The sequence below is a fragment of the Cupressus sempervirens genome, chromosome 11, assembly GCF_028749045.1.
Source record: "Cupressus sempervirens isolate cs-2001-9-10 chromosome 11, ASM2874904v1, whole genome shotgun sequence".
NCBI classification, from domain to species: Eukaryota; Viridiplantae; Streptophyta; class Pinopsida; order Cupressales; family Cupressaceae; genus Cupressus; species Cupressus sempervirens.
This window is the reverse complement of record NC_143128.1, coordinates 121,781,531-121,807,863: the sequence shown is the minus strand read 5'-3', so window position 1 is coordinate 121,807,863 and position 26,333 is coordinate 121,781,531. Positions and strand designations below refer to the sequence as shown.

The 26,333-nt window shown below is 33.1% G+C and overlaps 1 protein-coding gene across 2 annotated transcripts in view; it reads left to right on the top strand.

Moving 5' to 3' along the window:
* Positions 1 to 9,822, top strand: part of LOC149528513 (metal transporter Nramp1-like) — a 155,899-nt gene extending 146,077 nt beyond the window's left edge. For both annotated transcript variants that reach the window (XM_089808465.1, XM_089808466.1), the window contains 2 exons: positions 8,815 to 8,910; positions 9,000 to 9,822. In XM_089808465.1, the coding sequence (XP_089664591.1) occupies positions 8,815 to 8,910; positions 9,000 to 9,365 (462 nt within the window). In that variant the 3' untranslated portion in view covers positions 9,366 to 9,822. The remainder of the gene's footprint in view (positions 1 to 8,814; positions 8,911 to 8,999) is intronic.
* Positions 9,823 to 26,333: the final 16,511 nt, after the last annotated feature.

The window sequence follows — 26,333 nt, the reverse complement described above, 5'->3', positions numbered from 1 at the left end:
TCCAGAATGGATCTGCCCGGAACAAAACCTATTTGCTCCTCCAAGATAATTTTGGGCAGAACTATTTTAAGTCTGTTAGCTAAAATTTTAGAGAAGAAATTATAAATGGTATTACATAAAGCGATAGGCCTAAAATCACCTGGATTCTCAGGCTCCACCTTCTTAGGAATTAATGTGAAAAAGGAATAATTGATTTCAGACAGTATAGAACCGCCCCTCCTCGAAGCTTCAATGGCCTCCCAAAGATCTTTACTGATTATATCCCGGCATTTTTGATAAAAGAAGGCCTAAATTTTGTCTGGCCCAGGAGATTTTTCTGGGTTCATATTAAATACAACCTTCTTACTTCTAAAGAAATAGGTTTGTTTAAAACTATATTGTCTTCTGGGGACACCAATTTTGGAATGCCTTTAAGCATTTCATCCTGCTCAACTCTATTTGACCCTTCCGTACTATTTAGAGTTTTATGAAAGTGATCAACAAAAATCTTTGCGATCTCGGTGGATTTATCTGTAACTATCCCTCGTGATTTCTAATTCTAGTTATAGTATTTTTAGCTCTATTATAGAGAGTTGAATTATGGAAATATTTAGTGTTTCGGTCTCCCTCCTCTAGCCATCTTTCTCGAGATTTCTGTCTCCAGGAAATTTCTTCCTTGGACAAGATGTCTTCATGTTTGGCCAACAATTCTTTTTCTAGCTTATAGCTGTCTTTATTCATTCCGTGTTTAATGATTTCTAGATTTAGCTCTTTTAATCTATTTTCGATATCTAACTTCTCTTTAAAAATATTATTGAAATGATTTTTGTTCCAATTAAGAATATTTTCTTTAAGCATCTTCATTTTAGAAATCAAAATAAACTTTTTTGATCCTTCAAATTCACCTTGAGACCACCATTTCCTAATGTTTTCTAAGAAACTAGCATCCAAAAACCACATCTTTTCGCATTTAAATGAATTTCTTCTCGGTTTTTGTGTGGTTCTATTAGCTCCAATCTGAGAGGGAAGTGGTCTGACCCGACAAATGGGAAAATCGAAGACTGAATATTTAGATCATTTACTTCTAAGTCTCCTTTGATAAGAAATCTATCTAATCTCTCTACAATATATGCAAAATCTTTTTGTTTGTTATTCCATGTGTGAATCCCATTACTGCAAGGAATATCTTTTAAATCATGTCCTTCACACCATTCTTTAAAATCCTTCATAGATTGTGAAATCTGTTGTGACCCCCCAATTTTTTCGTCCAAATTTAAAATTGTGTTGAAATCTCCTCCTAAGATTATAGGAATGTTTTGGAAATTTCCCATATGCTGACTGATTTATTTACATACTAATTTTTTCTGTAAATTACTAACAGGTCCATATATATTGAAAAGAATGAACTTGATATTTGATTTCACACTACTCATTAGACCACTTAGCCAATTATTTTTGGTAGTTAATATTTCTAATGTAATTTTCCTATGATTCCATATGAATCCTAAACCTCCAGAAGCTCCTACCGATTCAAACATACTACAACTCCAATTACCTAGCTTTTTACCTAAATTAATTCCTTCTGTTTTATTTAACTTAGTTTCTTGTAATAAAATAATGTCTGATTCAAACTTATTTAAATTTTGTTTGAAATTTCTTTTCTTGTTAGGGGCATTAAGACCCCTAAACGTTCCACGTAGTAATCTTCATGATTCCGTGGGAAGGCTCTTCCCCTTCCCTTTATTAAACAGTTGACTGATTTTTTGTTGTTCCCGAGCTTTGCCATCCGCTTCTCTGAGTTCTTTGAGTGATTTCCTTCCTCTTTTTGCTGTCCTTTTACCATAATTGGGAACCTTGATTCCTTCAAGGTTCTTTTTTATACCCAGCTGATCCAAATTTTCCTGAGCACACTTAACCATTTCATCTTTATTACTTTCCATAGTCACCTTTTCATTTGTTTCCAGCTCTTGAAATAATTGCTCTGCAAAACACTGATGTTCCCCAATCATCTCCTCTTCCTCCTTATAGCTACTTTTTTCCGAAGGAGTGTTCTTTGCTGACTTATTTTCTTCTTCAAAGGAAGACAAATCCCTTCTGAGATCTGAAAAAGTATAGTTCTCTCCTCCCAGCTTTAGAACTTTATGCAAGAGATCCTCTTTCTGAGCCATGTTATCACAATCTTTATTATCAAAATCAAATACCCGATTTAGTTCCTCTGAAAGCTTCTCAATGTAGTCTATCTCTTCCTTATTAAGCAAATCTCTTTCTAACACGTCATTCCTGCCAACTTTCTGATTCAAATGATTTTGAAAGTCTTGAATGGGAATGTCTTTGGAATTGCACCCTTCTGTCTCTATAGTTCTGATCTTGTTTTCCGTTACATCTTTTTTTGGAGATGGAGTTTGCCAAAATTTGGTGAGCCTTTTTGGAAACTCTTTTTAAAAGTGGATTTTGCTTGCGAAGATGCTGCCCACTGAGAATTCATATTGCTATCCTCTGTATCCTTATCAAGTTTTCCTGGGACTTAAAATAAGAGTTCCTATTCCTTCTCATCCAGACTAATCTGAATATTGACTGGATTCTTATTGTCCTCCGGAATGGATACTGCTATCTGCTATGGTTCTCTTTCTGCCCTTTTGGTATCTTTCTTTCTTTTGTCTTTCCTATCTTTCTTCCTCTGTTTTCTGTTATCCACAATAATGCTCTGTAGCCTAGGTCTGCCATTAACTTTAGGAGACCCTTCCTTGGCACCAAGATTATAATCCTGTCTAGATGCTTTCATTGGAGATAAATTGAATTTGCAGCTGACTTTAGAATTGGTCCTATCTAACTGAAGATTTCAATTTTTACTTTTTGGAGATATAATTGAATTGACTTGTTGACTACCTTTCTTTTGATATGAATAGTTATTATTCTTTTCTACCTTTGCCTTTGGAGTATCTGAAGCATATCTTGTATTGTTATCCTCAAATTCATGTTCTTCATGTACCTCCTGAGATGCCTTCTTCTAATCAAAGATAAAGACCTATTAAGGTCTAAAGTTTTTGATAACATGTTGAATGAAAACTTCCTCTCATCATCAAGCTTGATAATATCTGATATTTTACCCTCATATTTTTGAAATTTTAAGTTATATGTTGATCTATTTGTGATAAGTTTTATAGGTTTAAGATTTGTATTGTTAATTTGACATTTGATAAGGAGTTTAACATTATTACATCTTCCATATGACAAATCCAGACCAATCAACCTTCCTAGTGATCTGCCAATTCTTTTTAGAATGCTAATTTGATTTAATTCTGGAGGTAGTGAATTAATTACAAACCAAATTGGGATTGTGAAATCTAGATTATCCTCACTACAATTAGGGATCCAATCAAAAAAATATACAGCATGACCTTTAAACATACAATAAAAAACACTAAGGAATTCTTTTTTAACCAACTCATCACAACAATGAATAAAAATTAATCTATCAGAGTAATGAGAAATACATACCTGGAAGCCACAGAAATCCTCAATCCAGTCAATCAAATTATGCATATCTGATATGGGACCATTCCAAAAGTCAAATAGACCTACCTCTTGGCATTCTTCCCAGTGATCTTCACTATCTTGATTGCTGATTATGAGAACCGTGTCTTCATCTATCGCAGACTGATGGGAGTCTTTAAAGGGCAGAGGATTCTTTTGAAAAACAGGAGTCTCTTTGCAATGGGGAGGGATATAAATGGAGGTGGAAGGCAATAAAGGGCGAATCATTTAATGAGATGGGGCACCTATGCAAGGATGGAAAGTGAAACCCTCTTGCCCTAGATAAAGAGAATTTAGGTTCTGACTGACATATTTTGTGGAATTAAACACAAAAATCTGCTTATCTAAGCTTGTTACAGAGTGCGTTCTGTACAAAGATAAGCCCCTGCCTTCATTGGACATATCCCAAACGGAACATCACATTGTGTTTTCATCCCTTTCAATTTGTAAATCTGCCAGTGGGGCAAAGAAATTGGAAGTATTAACCACTAATTTGCCCATATAACCCGAATCCTCCACCCTATTCTGAGCACTAGGGCTTCACAATCCATAGGAATATGTTCTGGATGAATGTGCCTATCTATGTGGATTTCGCTTGGAAGGTTTATTTGAATGAGGTCTGACAAAATTCGCATGCTTTGTCCAGTTCGCACTTCTTGTTTTCTTATGTCCACTCGCCATTTTTGAATTTAATCTACATAATTAATGTTATTAGTGAATCAAAATTAGTAAATACTATTATATATGTAAATTATATTATTGATGACATTAATAGTATCAAGCGAATGATGATGATATATATATATATATATATATATATATATATATATATATATATATATATATATATATATATATATATATATATATATATATATATATATATATATATATATATATATATATATATATATATATATATATATATATATATATATATATATATATATCATCATCATCATAACTAGTATCATCCATACTAAAATTATAATTCCGATTCAATGAATGTAAACATACATTATAATCTGATTATAATATATAATTATTAATTGTCATGGAATTACTAACTATCTAAGTCACAGGGTACGGTGAATTTCATCCATTAAGTTTGAATTTCAGCGAATTTTTACCCTTTCCGAACTTCATCGAATTTTATGGAATGTAGTATAATAATATTATTTTATTTTAAAAAACAAAATAATGAGTTATTTAGTTTAATTATTTAGTAGTGTCAAACTATTTTGACAATTTTGTGGATATATTACTTATATTTAAAAATAAATAAATTCATACAAGTAAAATTTAAGGTCAATCTTTTTTCCGAATTTTTACCCTTGCCAAATTTCATCCAAATTTTATGATCAGCAAAGTCGAATTTGAATTTGAACCTTGTGCCTTAGCTAACTATCAATGACTGACCCAATGGGTCATGTTGAGGAGAAACATGTGTTCACTGGCAGGTTTAGATAACATGGAGATGGGGGCTTATGATTGGGCATTAGACGGTGGACATAACACGGTAGAAAGGAATACATCAGATATGATAGACAGACAATAACAAGAGTAGGAGGATAGTTAGCTGAGTCACTGATGAACTCAGCATTAAAGTAAAGACAATTAACACAGGAGGGATATGAAAGTAGATAATATGCATTTGTAATAATGACCATGGGTGTGTAGTACGTGCTCCCACTTATTGACCTTTTTAGAATTAGCCATGTTTACAGACACACAGCCCTGGAAGAAATAAGAAGTGGAATTCTCCATCATTTTTTGATACCCATTACATGAGAGGTGCCTATTAAAGTCATACTATCATATTATACTACTGACAAGTACCATGACCGAATAGTACATCACTGATCGAATAGGAAAAGAGGATAAGAACTGATCAAGAGTTAATAGAAACTGATTAATATTCATTCAGTGACAGACAGCTAAAGAATACACGGTCTATATTTGAGGAAACAGTTCTAGTCTGCAGGAACCAGCAGCAGTAAATTATGTTGGTATGCATAACCCTCTAATTCATTTGCTAGTTGTAAATAAATAATAACAAAACAGCAATTAATTAGTATATATGTTCACACATACACACACACATGCTCAAGACCTTTCACTATTTTGATCTAAGAAGGGACCGAGGTATGTCCAAGGAGGGGCTTGTCTAAATCCAAGCAATGGCATCAGTCCCAAGACAGGGTGGGGGTCAGCGTCCTAGAAGCCTTGAGGGAAAGACCCAAGAGAGCATACGGGCTTGGACCTATAAAATTTGATGGAGCCCATTGTATTTGGTCTCTAGGCACCTTGGCTATACACCTAATCCTTCCTTTCTCCAAGTTGGAATAGTAATAAGGTCAATATAGATGTGAGTAAATATACATAGATAATTTAGTTGGATTAAATGAATGAGTAATTCGTCTACTTTGATTGAATCACTATACCTTTATCCATTAAGCTTAGGACCTAAATGCTAAATTTGGGTTAAATTGGTAATGACCAAGCCTAAACCCAATAAGGGACCTTACATGTTTTTACAGAGGGTTTGATTCATAGCCTTTTGGTGCCTAGATTCATCTTATTAGCTTTTGGATAACCTAGGGAGTGACTTTCCTTGTAACAAAAGCATTATAATGATGCATTATTTGGTTGGGTGAATGAATGAAGTAATATATGTTGCTTTCTTAAGTGGACAAATAAGAGAAACACTATGTTGAATGGTTGACATAGCGCCGCGTAGCTTCTAAATTCAGCTTGCTCAGTAGCAAATAGATTTAGAGATACAAAAATATGATTAGACTTCATGGAATGGCGATTGACTACATTTGGACCTTCCATGTATAGAGACTTATAAAGAATCCAAGCTAAAATTGGTCTTTAAGGATGTTCCTTATCATGATTTAATTTTGCAACTAGGACAAGATTGAATGATGTCATATAGAGAATGGACACAACTTCAATACAGAAACCTTTTCTTCATTTTTGTCTTGATGAATCATGTTATGTTCTTTATTAATGCTGATAGGCATTCTACAATGGCAGAATGGGTGGAGTGGGATGGTGTGAGCATGTTAATGTTAACTTTTATTCTTCTAGGTTAAATTTGACAACCATCTACATCTCAAAAGTTTAAAACTTATTATAAACAGAATATACTTTTAAAAATAATTTAATAAATGCCACATAAAATGTTTATTCTAAATTATAATATTTGGAGATATAAATCATCGATTTTTTTGGAAATTAAAATAAAAAGCTTAATTAGTGAAAAACTAAATAAATGGAGATAAAGGAAATATAAATAATGTTAGATGTAGTAAATTAAATTATAATTATTGTTTAGTGGATATCTATCGACATTTCTTTAGATAGATTTAAGGTTAAATTTGACAACTATCTACACGTCAAAATTTTTAATTTAATTATAAACAAAATATATTTTAAAAAATAATTCAATAAACACCACATTAAATATTTGTTAAAATTATAATATTTGGATCTTAGGAGATATAAATCATCAATTTTTTTTAATTTTTTTTAAAAAAAATTTAGGTCAGTGCAAAAAAGTAAATGAAGATAAAAGGAAATATAAATAGTTTTGGGCGCAGTAAACTAAATTTTAATCATTTTGTAGTGGATATCTATCGGCATTTCTTTAGATAGATTTATTTAAGATATCTATACTAGTTTGTAAGTGTTGTGAAGATTGCTTCACTTAGCTTTAATCTACAATGACAGAAGATTACAGTTTATTGATAACAACACAATTTAAAATACTGACGCATGCCAAATAGTTTTACTTTTTTACGGTAAAATTTTATTTGCATTTGTATTGAAATGTTCATAAATGTTACTAAAGAAAATCACCAGCCAGCAAGCATCAATAATTTTGTCATTGCCTAGGCAAGATAATTCAAAACTTAAAAAATATTTCCCTTGCCCAGATTAATTTGGGTAATTCTTATAGATGCAATACAACTATTAGTAACATCACTACAGAAACCAAATAGCAAGGGACACATTTGTATTAACATATCTCTTATTACCATTTATGTGATCTCTTTAAATGAAGAGTTGTTAGGAGATCATAACACCACAAGAAAAGGAAATAATTATACATCATTGACTAGTCTTTCTAGAGGCAATTAAGCAAATTGATTGGAAAACTATAGTGGCTATCATTATAATTACTAACATATAAGTAATAACGAATTTTTAAGGGGTGATGATAGAGGATAAGGTTTAGGAGTTTTTATGATGCCTTATGCTCAATATTTTTGGTGGGAGACATCAATTGTTGGTTGGGGGACTTTGGAGATGGCAACCAAAACCTCGTGCATCCAAACATTTTTGGGGACGTCTCCGGTACCTAGAGACGTGTCTCTGGTACTGGGGATCTCCGAGATGCGTCTCTAGGTGTAAGAGACGGGTCTCCTGGTAACCATGGTAAAAACCAAAACATCATCAACAGTTATCGACAAAAATCCCATTCACCAATGTTACACACAATATGAGCATCCCCATAAGTACTGATAGCAGCTATATACGGAGCACCTCCTGCCAGAAAACCCATTCCAGGTTTTCATGAAGCTCACTGAGATGTTTTTAAAATGCATCATGTATCTGTTCAGCTGTCTCCATTGTGTCAATCAAAGTGTTGGATCCATCCAGGTGATTATTGAGCCATTCGGGTTGGAAATTTTCCAGTACAGCTCTGCACAGTTGTCTACTATTCTGATTCTGGCACAATCCCAATTGTTAATAATGCTATGACATGTTTGACAGCCTTTGCTTGGCATAATATCTCAAAATGACTCTTCTGGTTTGTACCACTTGTATTTGGACCGCAAGAACAATAGAGTTTTGCATAGTTATGAATTCATGATTTAAATTTAGTTTATAAATGAAGAAATTTGTAGTTCAAGATCCTGAAATAATAGAGATCATGAAAGATAATATTTTTACTCCATTATAATACTTTTGTAAATATCATTTTGTATGAACGCTTCTTTCTTCAATAATTTTAGTATAGAATGGGACATCAATTCCATTTCAAATTTTCAATAGATAAGGTTATGATTTACTTTTTCATGTGTTTGAAGTCGAACTTGCAGATTATGCTATCCTTTGCATTTCTCTATTTTTTCATATCCATATTTCACATGTCAAATTGTAGAGTATGCTTCTCAGCGTTTCTTTTAGCACAGTCGAGGAGTATTTGGACAGAAGATGCCTTGGGATCATCCTTTGATGCTGAAATTAATTCTAATCTCTCTTGATGTTTGTCATTTTGTTTCACAGATGGTACTGTCTTTTGAGTTGCCATTTGCACTTATTCCTCTCCTCAAGTTTACTAGCAGCAAAACGAAGATGGGTCCCAATGCAAACTCACTTCCAGTATGTGAGGAGTTTCATTTTTCGTTGCAAAGAATAAACATATAGGCCTCTGTAATTGTTATGAATAATCTTTTATTCGTTGGCTGCAGGTTACAATAATTACTTGGGTGATTGGCTTAGCTATCATGGCTATCAACATACAATTTCTTTTAACTAGTTTTGTGAAATGGCTGGTGCACAACAAACTTCCTAAAGTTGGAGTAGCATTCATAGGAATTCTGGGATTTGCAGGCATTATAGCTTATTTGGGTGGCATTATATATCTGGCCTTCCGAAAAGACAAAGAAGTAACATACTTGTTGCCTTTGGAGGAGTCTACTGCAATGGAATCAAACTGCACAGAGGGATACGGTAATGAGGACGTACAACTACATGGGGGTTTGGGTGCAATTCCACGTGAAGACATAGTAAGCTTGCAGCTTCCAAGAACCCGGGATTTTACAGATCTTGACTAAGAAGTTTGAGAACCACTGTTCTCACTTATTAGGGTGAATTAAAGAAAGGCTAGCAGATTGATTTGTTAAAGAACACAGGTGTAGAGGTGTACAAAGGTCACACCTCACTTATGGAATGACATGTTCGCAGATGAGTTTATGCACCTTACAATAATACCATGCTTAATTTCTAATTTCCTAATAATGGCGAGTTAACAATTCCTGCCCACACCTGTATTTACAGCACTTCAAGGAGTTGAAAAACAAAGTTTCCATCTTTTAATATTTAATTTAGTTGCACGAATGTGCAATCCCATGAATAAACATTGGAGAAAGATTCTCTTGCTGGATGTACAGATGTGAAGTGGAAAGTCTCACGCTTGAAGGAACTGAAGTTAATAATGTTTAAAATAATAATAATAGTTTGAAATTTGAGCCGAGTTTAAATTTGATAAATATAGAGTAAGTTTTATGATGATATCCATACAAGTTAGCAAATGCCACATCACATTATACCTAATTTACAAGTGAATGGTGTGAATCAATATCTGTAAAAGAAACATTGTTTTCTCATCAAGTATACATGATTATCTATAGAAGGCATGTGACTTCAATGGTCTGTGGATTTTTGGCTGCTCTTTTGACGTAAATTATAATTGCAAAGTTATGCATGTGATATAATATCTTGTTTTAGATATGTTCCACTAAGATGTTTATTTTCTGTTTGTTTCTCTGCTTGACTGAATTTAAGTCCTAGCAGGCCCAAGATGTAATGCAAATTGCAGTAAAAGCCTTTTTTCAGGTCCATGTGAATGTGAAAGTAAATTAAAGGGCTTGTTTGTCCCCAGCAGAGACTTTGCCACTTGTAGTGCAAAATCAAATTCTTCTATGACAATAATGTAAATTTGAAAAGTGCTATGTTTTTTTTAAAAGCAGCAAAATAGAGAAACTTTTTCAAAATGCTTATTTTGATGCATGTGTTGCTGGTACTGTTTTTCTAGTCTTGAACAAAAGTCATCTTAAACAAGGTTACTTCCTGTGTATGTAGTGAAGCGCTTGAGAGTTTTGGGTGTTAAAAGGTCCCCATCGTTTTGACTCATTTTATACTGTTTGGGAAGTTAGTCTTTACTCTTGAATCTGTATCACATTTATGATGTATTTTAAAGTCACCGAAAAAACACAACAGTACCCTTAGATTTGCCCTTTTTTCATTTAGGAGAGGAGATTACTTCACAAAGCTTAACATAGAAAATTGTAGGCAGTTGTGTTTAACTTTTGATGCAAAGTGCATTCATTGCATACTTATATTTGTCATAACCATTCTCTTTGCCATATTGATTTATAGTTGATTAAAAGATAATGCAAATATAAAGTAAAACTTAGTCTTGAGCCATGCTATGCTTGTTGATTTTTAATCCAAATGATAAAAAAAAAAAATTGAATTAGAGTTCAGGCATCTATTGAAGCATAGAGAATGGTCTTGGCTTCATAAACAAACATAAACAAAACAAATCACGATATAGAGACACTGATCGATTCTAAAAACTACAAGTTGAGGTACTTAAAGTACTTAAAGTGACAATTGCATATCTTCCAAGGTATCTTAAAATCTAGAAAATGAATGAATGAAATTTTTTAGTGACGTTCATGAAACTGCTTCTTAGAGACCATGACTTAGAACTTTAAACTAAATCTACATTTCTTTCCATATCTAATATCCTATTATGAATCTTGACAATCAAATTAGTAGGTTGTTTGATTTTATTTTCAAACACATCGTGCATGTTGTTGGCATTTAGGATAAGTTCATACTGAGTCTAGATGTCTTCATGTGTTGTGCACTCAATAAGAAAGTGTCTTTCAAACCATCATACCTATTTCATAGAACTTGCAAGTCCTCTCTTCCCACTCCTCATTGGGTCTTTTCCATCTACTTTCTCACATATGAGATGATGTGAACCTATACTCAATTGAGTGGCTAACACCCTAGCTTTCCCTTTAATAGCTTCCCCTAGATAAGCTCTTTCCCAATGTTCATGGGTTGGGTTTAACACTTTGATATAATGAACATTTTTTTGAACCATGTAATTAGTCCACATGGGAGTCTAAAAATTTTCCATCACAAACTTCATTATTTCCACATTGGTATGAGGACATTCTTTTAATGTGCTCAACTATTTTATGTTTTGTTTCATCCAAGTTTTCTTTCCACAAACCAATTTTATCACAATTATGAGGCATTGTTGGTTATCCATGCCTTCAAGTTTCTTTAAGTAGCTTATTAATTGAGCAATCGTTGCCTTCTCCAATGAGAAAATACAGACTTATGCTAATAGAATTCTTTATGGCACTAAGGTTTTGACTTTGATACTACTCATGATTGGGGGCTTCCGAACCCTCTCCAACTATGAACACTCACATTTAGTCATGTTGCTCCCCAAACCTCAGCCATAAAGAACAACCGGTGTGGCTAGCAAAATCAAAGAGTTTTTTAAATTTTCTAGCTCCAAAGCTTGGCATTTATGCATCTATTTTGAAGCAAATAGGATGCTTTCCACTCCCCTTGTATCATTTTCGCTCTCCAAGTCTCCCAAATGAGTCTATAATGAAAGTCAACCCCCAAATATTTGTGTTCTTTATATTTGTATTCTTTCACAATTTCTAATGGCTAGCTTTTGAAAAGAAAGGTAGTACATTTTTCCTTTGTTTTAAAAAGAATCATAACTTTTGAGTTGGTGATGTTCACCTACATCCCCACTTCTTGACAAAAGTTTTCCAGTGCCTCTAAATGATCTCTTCTATGTTGTTTTTTATATCAAGATAACAATGTCGACATATAAATAAGAAACCCCTTCTCCATATATATTGTTTAACTAGGATTTTAACTTATAAATGTATAAGCCAAACAAAGTGGAGAATAACGAGCATCCTTGCTTCATGCCAATGTCACCACCAAAACAATTGGACATTCTTTCTTTTATGTATGCAATGAAATGTATTGTTAGGAATATGAAGTTAACTAAAAATTTAACAAAACAAACTCTTGAAGTGAGCTTCACCAACATATCTAGTTCACAATGATATATCAAATAATGTGAAGTATTATTTGAGACATTAATAAATTAAATAATTAATTAATTATTTTATTGTGACTTATTCAAACTGTCTATTCAAGGATAGTCATTGTGGCACAACCTAAATGGTTCTTGTCTAGCTAAGAGAGAATGTTGATGTTATTGTAGCTATGGGCAAATTCCTTCACGGTGACATAAAAGTTGTGATAATATAATTATTGTTAATACAATAATTATACTATATATTATATTAATTAAAAATATAAGTATCATATTAATAATAATTATATCATAATCTACTATATTGTATTAATTATTGATAATATAATTATTATATTATATTATACAAAAATATAATTATTATATAATTACATAACAATATATTTATGAAAAAGTGGTGTCACTCGGCGATGGGATACCACTCACATATATTAAGGAAGAGTCAGTCTTGCTCCAATATAAGGAATGGAATTGAAATATCCAAGTTCTAGAAATTTTGAACACAAACTAAATACAACACTTAGATTAGACAGAAAGAAAGCATGAAATAGAGAGTGCAAACCAAAGGATGAACACCCAAAAGCCCCCTTGATTTTTAAATTTGTCCAATAGATTGGATGTGTGCTCAATAATCACTTGTTTAAGCTAGAATGGATGAGGAATGATTTTGGCATTATAAAGCTGCCATATTATAAATTTGGAGGCAAATTGGCATGATAACAATGAATAAATGGTTGATAATAATGAAAGACAATGAGACTCAATTTATAGGCAAATGGGAGGTGAAATGGACAATCAAGATACAAACTAGAGGAAGGCTCAAGATGCATTTGAGGGAGAGCACGTGGATCGTGCTTCTTCAAAATCATAGTAGGGAGCGGAAGAGGAGAGGTCAAATCCTTGAGGAATGTGACCATTTTGGGAAGTGAGAGGGACAAATTTGTAAGGATGTAAGGGATTGGGTTGAATGTGTAAGAGAGGGGTAAGAACATTTAAGGTTGACATGGTGGTTGGCGGTTGCGATTAGGGAGGATGTGACAAGAGTTGACTTGGGTGTGGGTTGGGATTTGTTGATCCTCATGATTAGGATTGTGCACATGTTTAAAAGATGATTAGGTTTAGATTAGGAGGGAAGTGAGATTTTATGGAGGATGTAATAGGAGGAGAGAGAATGACTGAGAGGTTAGAATAGCTAATCAAGGGTAATTAGCTAATTAAGTGAGGTTAGTATGTGTGAAAGGGTTGGGATGAGTTTGAAATTGAAACAAAGGTCAAGGATTAGGTTGGGGTTAAAGTTAGTAACTATGCACTTAATTGATTAAAATGAGATTTTGAAAATTAATTTAAATAAATATGTATTTATTTAAATTAATAGAGGAAGGAGAATTTAATTAATTATCTAACTATAGGTTTCCATTTAGATAATTATTTGGACTCTAGTTTATTAAATTAATTAATTTACTAGTGCGATTACATAAATTAATTAAATATTTAATGTTTAATTGATACTATCCTGCCAGAGAATTAAATTAGATTACCAAATTATATAATCAAATTTAGGTGTCTAAACTGTGCCCTTCTTTGACATAGTATTGGATTAGTGATGTAGAGTTATTTGTCCTCTGATCTTGTCCACACACCAAACTCATCTAAGAGTCACAGAAACAATTCTTGTTCAATTCTTCAATACACCTTTATAATCCTTTCAAGCAAGGATCCCACAATCCAAATTCCTCACAAGTACTCAAAGCTTAAAAAGCACCTTGAACCATCCACAATTTGCTTAAAATTTCTATTTCATAGATATGCAGTTACAATGGTTGTAAAATTGCAAAATTTCACTAGTTTAAAGTTATCAAAAAATTTAGGTTGTGAAATGGTAAAAAATTTAGGTTGTGAAATGGAAAAGTCTTACTACTAGCCCTACCAGACCTATTTTTCCCACTTAGCTCCAAAATATTCCAAACAAATCTCCAAAAAAATCGCCTTTCATGAGACCCTTTTAGAGTTATTCAACATATACTAAACTCGGATATGACTCCCTTAGGCAGATTGCATGAACCAATGTTGAATTCACTAAGTCTAGGCTTGATTAGGGACGTTGCCTTACAAAGAAAGTATGCTTGAAACTTAGAACCCAACCACCAAATTGTGTACATAAACTTATTTCAACCCGAAAACAAGGTTTTTTATGCTCTTTAATCGAGAATCAAACTTCTTATAAGGTTTCTCCCAAACCCTCCTATTTATGTTCCCAAAACTAGGGCTTCCACAATCTCCCACTTCCAAAAACTTCTAGAACCCAAGAAATATTTATTCACCTTTCTTAGGCCATGTCATAAAAACTTCCAACATAAAAAAAAATCCTTTTTAAGGAAACTTCTTTATTATTATACTCATGCCTTCATTCTTACGCCTTTTCCAAATCAAACTAGTCATTTATCTTGATGATCACCCTCTTTCCATTCAAATCTACATTAAAGGTTGTTAGTTATGCAGTACTGATATAGAAGGTGATGCATTCTCTAAAAATAGTAGGAACAAAAAAAGGAATGAAGACTCTCAAATCAAGGGTTTTATAAAATGGATTACTTAAGACCAAAAATTTTTTCTATATGCATGAAAACCATATGAAAATGGTTCTAACCCCTTTTCAAGGTAAAAAATTGTTAGAATCGAGATAGAAATACAAATGAAGCATGAAAAATTTAGAAATTGAAACTTTATTAAAGTTGCAGACTAAGCCTCCAGACAATCCCTTGACACACTTGACTAATGCCTTCCTTGGAGTATATTTATTAGTCCCAAACCATTCATGGACTCTAAAAGCCCATACAACTTAACCCCTTAAGCTTCCATTACCCACCAAGAAGACTAATTGCTACACTGTAAAAAAAAAAAATTTCTAAACTTAACAAATGACCTTCTAATTCCTTAGAACTCACACCAATATCTTATTATTGTCCTCTTTACATTATTTATGCCCCTTCATATTCTCATTTTCCCTTTTGTCATCATTGTGCCATTTTATAAATGTTATTCAAGTGATTATCACTAAAACCATTAGGACAATTACCCAATTTGTTCATTTCATTGCATCCAATGAACATTATAGGCCTTGATACATCATAGTTGAGTCTTGTAGACCCATGCACATCATTTTCAATTGTTGGTATCTTCAAAATCTCCATTCTCTTGTTAGATGCACATACATCAAATAACATTATTTCAAAGATGTTTAAAACATTGATGCCATAAAGGATTAAAAAATCAACAAGGTTTTTCGGACTACAAGAGAAGAGGATTAGATAGGTTGGCTAATTTTTTAGCCCCAACTAATAATGTAACTAAGAATGTTATTATTATATGTAAATGTGTCATATTAGTCATTATGTTATCATTAATGTCAAGCCTTAGTTGGTTAGAAATTATGTTAATTCAGTAGACCATCATACCAATTGATTGATGAAGATGATTTGATTGATAAAGAAGATTTGAAGAAAGTGTGATCATGACAGAGTTGATAAGTATTGGTATTCAATGGACACTTGAATGAATTGGACCCTAATAGTGCAATGTTAGTTTGATTGTTTTGCAATCATGTACTGTTGTGATGAAGTTAATATATTCATCGAGCCATGCGAGTTACACTGAGTGAAAGAAGGAATAGAATATTACTTGAGTTACTAAAGTATTAACCGAGCACCTGACAAAGTAAAGATGGAGTTTAGTGTTAATCGAGTGATTCTAGTGTTAATCGAGGATAGCATTACCTAAGCCAAGTTGTAATATTGGCTAAGTATGAGATGGAAGAATAAGTTGAGAAAGATGAGATATGAGGCCGACTTATGATGAAAATAAAGAATGTTTGAGGAGTTCAAAGGGTAAAGTCAAAGTTTGTTACAAGATCTGCGACTAGAAAAATAAAATGAAGATCTAATGGGGGAGATTTAAACAAGATAAGGATGAGCACAAAATTCAATAAAGTTCTATTTTTTGAGTGTTTGAATTCATTGAATTAAGGAGAATTTGAGATCTATGGATGTGTTTAAGCAACAATATGGAAGGATCTAGAAAGCCAAATTTAACTATTTAAGGATATGATTAAGATTATTTTTGGTTGCTGATTGTTATTGTTAAGTTGGTGATTTTGCAAAGTTGAAGAAAAAAAGAAATGTGAGGTGAATCAAGCATAACAAAGGAAGGAAGATCAAGTAGAGGAAATTGTTAAGTGTGTGAATCATCCAAATAGAGATAAGACGGAAGAAGACCAATCATAATAGAGATTTGATAAAGCAAAGGTAGTTCTAAACCTAAGAAGATCATTTGTTTCTTACTTTGTTTCCATCGCAGCAGAAAATGTGTTAACTGAGTAACCTAACAAGTCTATGAAATCTTATATGGTACATTGATTTGATGTTTGTAAGTCCTTTAAAGAAGATCACTCTTTAAAAATGTCAAGGAGTGATAAGGTCTAGATGATATTTGATTAAAATCCTCTAACCAGGTCACACAAAAGATGTGCATGTAAACCTTTTACAAGGTTGGCTCCTAGTAGCAATCACTTCAAAAGAGTGAATTATTTGAGTTGCTAGTCCCAGGTGGTTTTTCCCTTTACAAGGTTTCCACATTAAAATTATGTGTTCATTTACATGATTTCTTATGTGTTACAAAGTTTATTTCATGTTTTATGCTACAACTTGGTATAAACTAAATTATTATTTTGATACTCAGTATAGTCTTAAATAGTGAGTTAATAGTTTGAATTGAATTGATTACAAATTAAATTTGAGATAATGAATGTCATTACTAAGTTAGTGTTGTGAAATTTTATGAAGTTTAATTTGGTGTTTAATTTATTTTAAGGCTTGTGGGATAACTGGATGTAACTGATTCACCCCTCTCCCCTCTCAGCTATCTAACAATTGGTATAAGAAAACATTGCTTGAAGGAAAGAGGTTTAAAGGGACTTGAGCTAAAGATCCAAAGATGTCGTATAAGAGAGAGACACCTAAGATGAACAAGGAGATCTTCTCATCATGGAAAAATAGAATGAAGACTTATATGGAGTTGGAGATCATGCTCTAAACTGGCTAGAAAATGCATGTGTTGCTCATGTTGGTCTTAGGACTACGGATGAAATGAATTAGAAAAGAGAACATGTCAACATGATGATTGAAATTGCATCTGCCCTAAATTCTAAAGAGATGTGGGACAAGTTGACACTTGTACATGGTGGAGATGAAAATGTATTGAAAGCTAAATCAAAAAGTTTGAGAGGAAAATATGATGACATGAGAATGAAGGAAGGTGAGAATGTTTCACAATATGTAAACCAAATCAAGGAAGTTGTAAGTGCAATAAGAGATGTCAGAGGTGTTTTCAGTGATATTAAAATTGTAAAAGAAAGTTCTTAGACCACTCTTACCTATTTATGTTATAAAAGTGTCTACAATTCAGGAACTTAGACCTATTCTTGGTAATGTTCTTAAAATTAATGGTTTAGTTGGTCGGTTTAATACATTTGATTTGAGAAAATTATGATAATAGTATGCCTATACTTGGGAATGCTTTCAGTCTTTCCTAACCCTTGGAAATTCAAAGAAAGATAGAAGTAGTTAAGATGAAAGTGCGCAAGAATTAGAAGATGATATAGCTGAGATTGAAGCATTTCTTGCAAGGAGGTTATCTAGAGGCAAAGGTAAATTCAAAGGTAAATTGCCTCTTATATGTTTCAAATGTAATGAAGTAAGACATTTTTTTGCTAGATTCTTGTTGGCTATTTTTTCCCACATTCAACCCATCATAGATAACCAATATGAAAAAAAATCAATGGGCTAGATTCTTCATAGGTAGGTTAACACACAAGTTTGAGGTTAACGTGTCGAGTGGCTCAATCTGCTCTGGTGCCGAATGGTTTGGTTTGTTCTTTGACCAAGTAGTTTAGTAGTGGTGGAGATTTAACCTTCATGTTATCCCATATTTGTGTTTTTTCCACTTGTCATCATTCTGGTGAAGCCATGGTAATTACACATTCCTTCATGCTCAAATGCCTGAGCTATTGCCAAGTGTCCCAATTTTTGCGACATGCATCTTTTAGGTGGTCAACGGAGTTGGGCCCACATGACAAGATTTATCTTTTCATGCTCTCATGTTTTCTTAAGGCTTTGAGGCACAGAATTGTGCCACATGATAGGGGGTTAACTTTTGTGTTATCCTTTCCTAAGCTCTATTTTGCTAATTTTTCATGGGGAGTTGTGTCATGTCATATTTTTTTGGGTTTTTTAATTTTCTAACATGTGTTCTGGGCCATGCCAATGTCACATTTCTCAAGGTTTTATGGTGTGCATCATTATTCACAATCAATGGCCATTTTTATTTCCCATTTCATAAACAATTTTTTTCTTGCGAATTGGTGAAGGTTAACAGGTCAACTCTACAGGTGTATGTAGGTCGGTTAAACTTTGTGTTATCCCATCCCAATATTTGATAGCGGCTTGATTTAATTTTTGTGGCCATGACACGTATCTAGGGTCGATTCTTTATTGTTGGGAAACTTTTGGGGGGCTTGTTTGCATGATGCCAATGGATCTCTTAAATCGTTATGATCTTTCACATATTTTGATTTTACAATTTAGTGAAATAAAGATGTGTTATTAGAAATAGAGATGTGCACTAATTTCTCTATCTATAGGCTATCCTTCTAACTATTAAAACTAATATCACAAATTGAATCCTCCTTATATTTCGTAAGGAGTAGAGATTGTAAGGAGTATGCCACAAAGAGCTGTATTTGCATATAAACATATACATACAAGTGTCCCTGAAACAATGTTGCATGAATCCTACATAACTATGTAATAAACATTTGACATCTAATTAATGTATGCTCTTGATGCATAAACTTAGATACACAAGTTGAAATAGGATTCCCAAGTTTTTATTAGCTAGATAAAAGCTTTTAAATGAATTAGAAAAATGTACGGCATAAAAAGATTGAAATGTAGAGAGGATATGTGTAGATTGGATCCATATTTCAACCTAACCTACAGTTGCAATAATAAAGAAGTCGTACAAAGCCTATTCTTCTTTCTCCTACCCTATAATATATCCAATATAATTTTTAAAAAATTTTAATATTATATTTTTTATGTTTAATTCTATTAATCTTTAGTCTTTTGTTTGCAATCTTTATTCTTTTAATTTTATAACATTGTTTTAATTTTTTATTTAGAATTTTTCAAATTTAAAAAAAATTAGTCAAAATCAAGAGACTATTAAAATTTAACATTTATATAATTTTTATCATACATATTGTTTAATGATTAGTTTCATACTTTTTGCATCTTATATCAATACTCTAAAATAACTTGTTAGAATATATAGTCCACAAATATAATTGAGAGGGGGAGGGGGTGAATAAGTTATCCAACTAATATCATAGTTATCAACCTTATTAAACTTCAACCATATGAGCAATATAATCATAAACCACAACAAGATTCTCATACACAATAACACCAAATATGTTAACTAGGGAAACCCATGATTAGAGAGAAAAGCCTGATGGGGATGGTATCCACAAGATGATGTACTAATATAAATATTCCTTGTTAGAGGGTGAACCCTTTTAGGATTCTATGGGTACATTTAGTACATATGAGTCCCTATTAGGACATTCTAGCCTTGTTAGGAGTTGTGGAAGACAACTGGACTCGCTACCCACATAGCTTCAAGGGCAAGAGCAATAAACCCACCATCCAAATGATCTCTTTATTATTCCTTGTAAAATAATAGAAATGAAATGTACTTCCTTCCTCTATCTCTGTCATCTCAACCAAACCTTTGCTCCTTTTGATCTTGTAACCAGATCACAAATCTCACATCCAATAATCCCTTGAATCGCTTACTCGCATTCCTCAAATACTCTGCTCCTTTTCGTACTTCACACTTCATACAATAATCACACACACTCATGTCATGTTACAAACAATAAAACATCTTTCCTTTATACCATATCTTCAAAATAATTCATGGAGTCATTCTTGAGGCTTTCCTAATTAATTATAATAAGATAATTAAATAATTACAATTACAATAGCAATGTTGGCTCATAATCTATACAAAACTTCATGCATGCAATATTAGGGCTTACACATTCATAGATGTCACCAACAAACTATCATTTGTCACTATCTTACTGTATACCTTCTTACTACATCTTAGATGTAATATAGCGAACAAACATCAGAAACTACTTTCCCAATGCTTTGTCTCTAAACTACTCTCTGTAAATCAGGTACAACTTTTGTACATCTTTGACTTAGATTTTGTGCACTTGACCACATTATTAGGACATGGTGTAGAACATTTCCTTGAATGCACATCACCAAAAAATCAAAACATTGTTTGTAACATTAAGATCTATGTCTGCAACTCAGCCAGTCTTTATAGAAAATATGCTATGTTGACATCAATGACAAACACAGTCATGAATGCAACATGTCAATACTCTCCAATTCTTAGGATAATCCCCCAAAGCAGTATCATTGGAATTCATGCTAACAATATCCCCCTTTGGCATTGATGACAACTTAGATGAAAAACCATCTAAGTTCTAGGACTACCAAATAGTTTTTTGTTGTTGTTGCTGACCAGCATCAGTTGTCCACATGCTAAGAAGTCTCAACACAACTAGTGCATACTCCTTCTTCGACAACAATTTTTTACTTCATACTAAAAAATTCAAAATACATCAAGTACATATTCCGGCTTCCTTACATGAATCTTTCTAAATATCCCTAAAGAGATATCTCTCCCTCATTCATATAGTTCTTCTCCCTCATTTCTTAGGAGATGTTTTTTCATGCATATTCTCTCCCCCATTGACATCAATGTCAAAGGCCTTAATGTTACAACATACCAATTGATAATATGTTTCCCCAAGTCTTCAACCAACTTGAGTGTCCAAAGACACTGTTCAAAACCAAATACCAAGAGTCCTCAATAACTCTTCTCATCAAAGATACTCCCCCATACGGGAAGCATCAACATTCAGTCTAGTCTAACAATAGTGCCTTGTACCACTAGACTGATGCACTTATTGCATCATCTACTCAGAAGTAGGTAAGGTTATAATCCCAAGCATACCTCTCAAGAACTCAAATGTATCTTTAGGGAAAGGCTTCCTAAAGATATCTGCAATATGATCTTTAGTACTCACATACTTTAATCTAATCTCCTTTTATGTTGCTTTATCTCTCAACAAATGATACTTATTAGATATATGCTTAGTCTTAGAATGTAATATGAGATTCTTAGAAATACTCACTGTACTTGTATTATCACAGTAAATGATAACAGGTTCTTCAAACTCAATTCTAATATTCTTCACCATCTGCTTCATCCACATGACTTGATTACAGTTATTTGTTTCTACAACATACTCTGCCTTAGATATACTTTATGAAATGTAATATGGCTTCTTTCTTAGCCAAGAAATCAATATTCCTCCAAGAAAGAATGCTCCACCGCTGGTTCTCTTTCTATCATCCATACTACCTACCCAATCTGCATTATTATATGCACATAGAGTAAAACCACTTGATCTATCATACCGAATTCCATACTTAGATGTTCCTTTCAAATATCTAAATATTCTCTTTATTGTTGTAAAATGATACTCCTTAGCATCAGCTTGAAATCTAGCTACAATCCCAACTGCATTTTCTATATTTGGTCTGGTGTGAGTCAGATATTACAAACCTCCAATCATGGATCTATACTTCTTCTGCTCTATTGCAGGTGTCTCGTCTTTTTTGGATAACTTGTGACCAGTTATCATAGGTGTACCAACAGGTTTATAACTTTCTAAACCAAACCTTTTCAACAAGTCTTTCAAGTACTAAGCTTGTGATATGAAAATACCAACATTGTTCTGCACAATCTACAATCCTAGGAAAACCTTCATTTCTCTTATCATGCTCATTTCAAACTCATTCTTCATTTCTTCAGAAAACTTATCACTTGCTTCATCATTACCTCCAAATATGATGTCATCAACAAATATTACTATTATTAGCAATCCATTCTCAACTTCTTTCAAATACAAGTTACTATCTATCATACCTTTAGCAAACCCAAGTTTTGCCAAATAGTTGTCCAACCTTGCATACTAGGTTCTAGGTGCTTTCTTCAAACCATATAGAGCTTTCTTTAGTCTGCATACCATGTCTTTGCCTTATGATAAAGGAAATCCTTCAGCCTGCTCAATATATACCTCTTCTTCAAGTTCTCAATTCAGGAAAGTTGATTTAACATCCATCTGATATACTTAGAACTTCTTATTTGCTACATAAGCCAAGATCATCCTTGTTGCTTCCATTCTGGCTATAGGTGCATATGTCTCCTCATAGTCTATTCCTTCTTGCTATGAATATCCCTTGCATACAAGTCTAGCCTTTTTCCTCACAACTTTGCCTTGCTCATTCATTTTGTTTCTGAATACCCATTTGGTTCCTATCACATTCTTGCCTTTAGGTCTAGGAACAAACTCCCATGTGTCATTCTTCACAATCTAATATAATTCTTCCTTCATTTCTTGAATCCAATGATCATCTTTACATGCTTCATCTATGCTCTTAGGTTCAACTTGAGATATCAGACATATATCCTCATTTACTATGCTTCTTGTCATCACACCTTTGTATTTGCTTCCAATTATCTGCTCATGAGGGTGATTCTTTGTCAGATTCTTGCTAGGGGTAGGAGTTGATACCTCAACTCTTATCTCATCTCTAGTTTCAGATCTTTGCTCTCCTATTTTCTCAACAATGAACACATCATTCTGTAAATCATTGTTAGTCTCAAAGAAAAATTATGCATTCTATCTAACAATTCCATAATTGTCTTCTTCTTCATCTGAATTATAATCTACCAACTTTTCCTTAGTTCCAAACCTTTCATCAATCCTTACATTTGTGTGTTCAACTATTGTCTTAGTTCTACAGTTAAAACATTCGTATGCCTTTCTTTTCAATGAATAGCCAAAAAACATACATTCATCACTTCATGGATCAATCTTACCAATATCATCATCTCTCTTTATATAAAATTCGCTCCCAAATATTTTGAAATACTTAATTGATGGTGAATGATCAAACCATAGTTCATAAGGTGTCTTGTTAATACCTTTTTTGATCTATACTCTATTTAGAGTGTATACTATTGTATTGACTACTTCTCTCCAAAATGTCTTAGAAACGTCATTCTCAAACAACATCTCTCTTGTTGCCTCTACTACTAACTTGTTTCTTCTTTCGAAAATCTCATTCTTCTTAGGTGTTCTAGGTGAGGATAGTTGTCTTTTGATCCCATTCTCTTCACAAAATATATTAAACTCTCTAGAGGTGAATTCTCCCCCTCTATCTAATCTCAAACACTTTATCTTAACACTAGATTCATTCTCAACCTTGTTCTTAAATATCTTAAACTTCTCCAAAGCTTCATATTTCTCTTTAAGATATGCTACCCACATCATTGTAGTAAAATCATCAACAAAAATCATAAAGTACGTTTCACCATAGAATCCTCTTATTCTTGAAGGACCACTCTGATTTGTGTGAATGATCTCCAACTTCTCTATGGTAGTTAACTTCTTTTTAGGAAATGGTACTTTCTTTTGTTTAGCCAAAATATATCCCTTACACACAACACTAGTAGGCTTTGTAATCTTAGGCAAGTCTCTGACTATAAATGAACTACTAACCTTCACAATATTATCAAAGTTTATGTGACAAAATTTTCTATGCCACAACCAAGTGTTGCCCACTTTAGCTACCAAACATGTCATTTTAGTAAGATTCAACTAGAATACATTACCTCTAGATCTTGTGCCTATTCCAATTAGCTTACCATCTCTATCTTTGATAATGCAGGTCTTCTCAGTAAATTGCAACTGATAACCCTTGTCCACCAACTATCCAACACTCAACAAATTATGCTTCAATCCATCAACAAAATAAACATCATCAGTGTTAGTTTTACCATCAAGAGTAATGGATTCAATTCTTGTTATATGACAAGTTGCATTATTGCCAACTCTAACAATATCTCCATCATGATTCTTGAACTTAACAAACTTATTCATATCACTAGTCATGTGATGTGAACAACCACTACCAATTATCCAATCAAATTTCTTTTCCACTTGGGAAACTAGAGTTCTTTCTTCTCTAATTTCTCTATCAAGGAAAATTCATCATCACTTCCACTTTGACCTTTCTCATCAGACTCTTCATCTTCATTTGCATACAAAAAAAATCTCTCTTTTAGGCTTAAAATTTCCCTTATACTTTTTCTCTCTTTTAGGACATTTAGATGCATAATGACCAAATTCGTCACAAGTCCAACATTTAAAGAATTTCTTATCATATTTTTCTCTCTCATGAGAAGGGTTATACCTTCCTCAATCTTCTTGTCTTCATCAAATGTATTGCTACAAGAAAAATCTCCACATGTGCTTGCACTCCTTGTTAGACTAGGTCAAATGTTCAAGGCACTAAAAGTTGTTTGAATCTAGCTAGATCTCCAAACTGTCTTAGATCTACTTCTATAGATTCTAATCTTCCAAGCAATGTCTCCTTAGTGAAATTCTTAATGCATCGAATCAATAGTTGAATCATCGAAGCTACTGGCTTGAATGGTGGTGTCAAAATTTTCAAGATCTTCTATACTGCATCTTCTTCCTTGGTTCCACAAAGAGACTAAATTTCTGCAACAATTTTTAATATTCTACCAATATAGCTTCTTACAAATTCATCTTCTATCATCTTAGCATCTTGAAATACACATATCCAATTTTACAATCTCATTCCTTTTACATGTATATGACCTTCAAAAGTAGATTCTAATGCTTTCCAAATTTCATGAGATGTTTTAAGTGACTTTACCCAACTGTATTCATTCTCTGGAAGAGCTGATAGTAGAGTTTCTCTAGCTCTCATGTTACACATGAACATATCTATCTCTTCTCCAGTACATTGTTCAATTTTTTCTTCTTTCACAATCACCTTCCCATTCTTTGTCAAGATCCAATAACCCGGACCCATGCACAAAAAATGATTCTTCATCTTCTCCTTCCAACTATCATAGTTCGCCCCATCAAATCTAGGACTATCCTTTCTAGAAAGATTCACCATCAATCTCCTAAAGCTATTAAGCTTATCCTTCAAGGACCTAATGCTTTGATACCAATTGTTAGAATATATAGTCCACCAATATAACTAAGAGGGGGGGATTGGGACGTGAATCATTTATCCAACTAATATCATAATTATCAACCTTATTAAACTTTAACCATATGAGAAATATAATCATAAACCAAAACAAGATACTCATACACAATAACACCAAAAATGTTAACTAGGGAAACCCTTGACTAGGGAAAAAACCCTGGTGGGGATGGTACCCACAAGATGATGTGCTAATATAAATATTCCTTGTTAGAGGATGGACACTATTAGGAGTCTATGAATACATTCAGTACATATGATTTCCTATTAGGAGAATTTGAATCCCTGTTAGGATATTCCAACCCTATTAGGAGTTGTGGAAGACAGTTGGATCCACTGCCCAAACAACTTCAAGGGAAAGACCAATGAACCCACTGTCCAAATAATCTATGTATTACTCCTTGTAGAACAATAGAAATAAAATGTACTTCCTTCCTCTATCTCTATCATGTCAACCAAACCTCTTCTCCTTCTGATCTTGTAACCAAAGCACAAATCTTGCATCCAATAATCACTTAGATCTCTTACTCACATTCCTCAAACACTCTGCTCCTTTTCGCACTTTGCACTTCATACAATAATCACACTAAATAGAAAGAAAATGGAAACCCTCTTCCCAACCT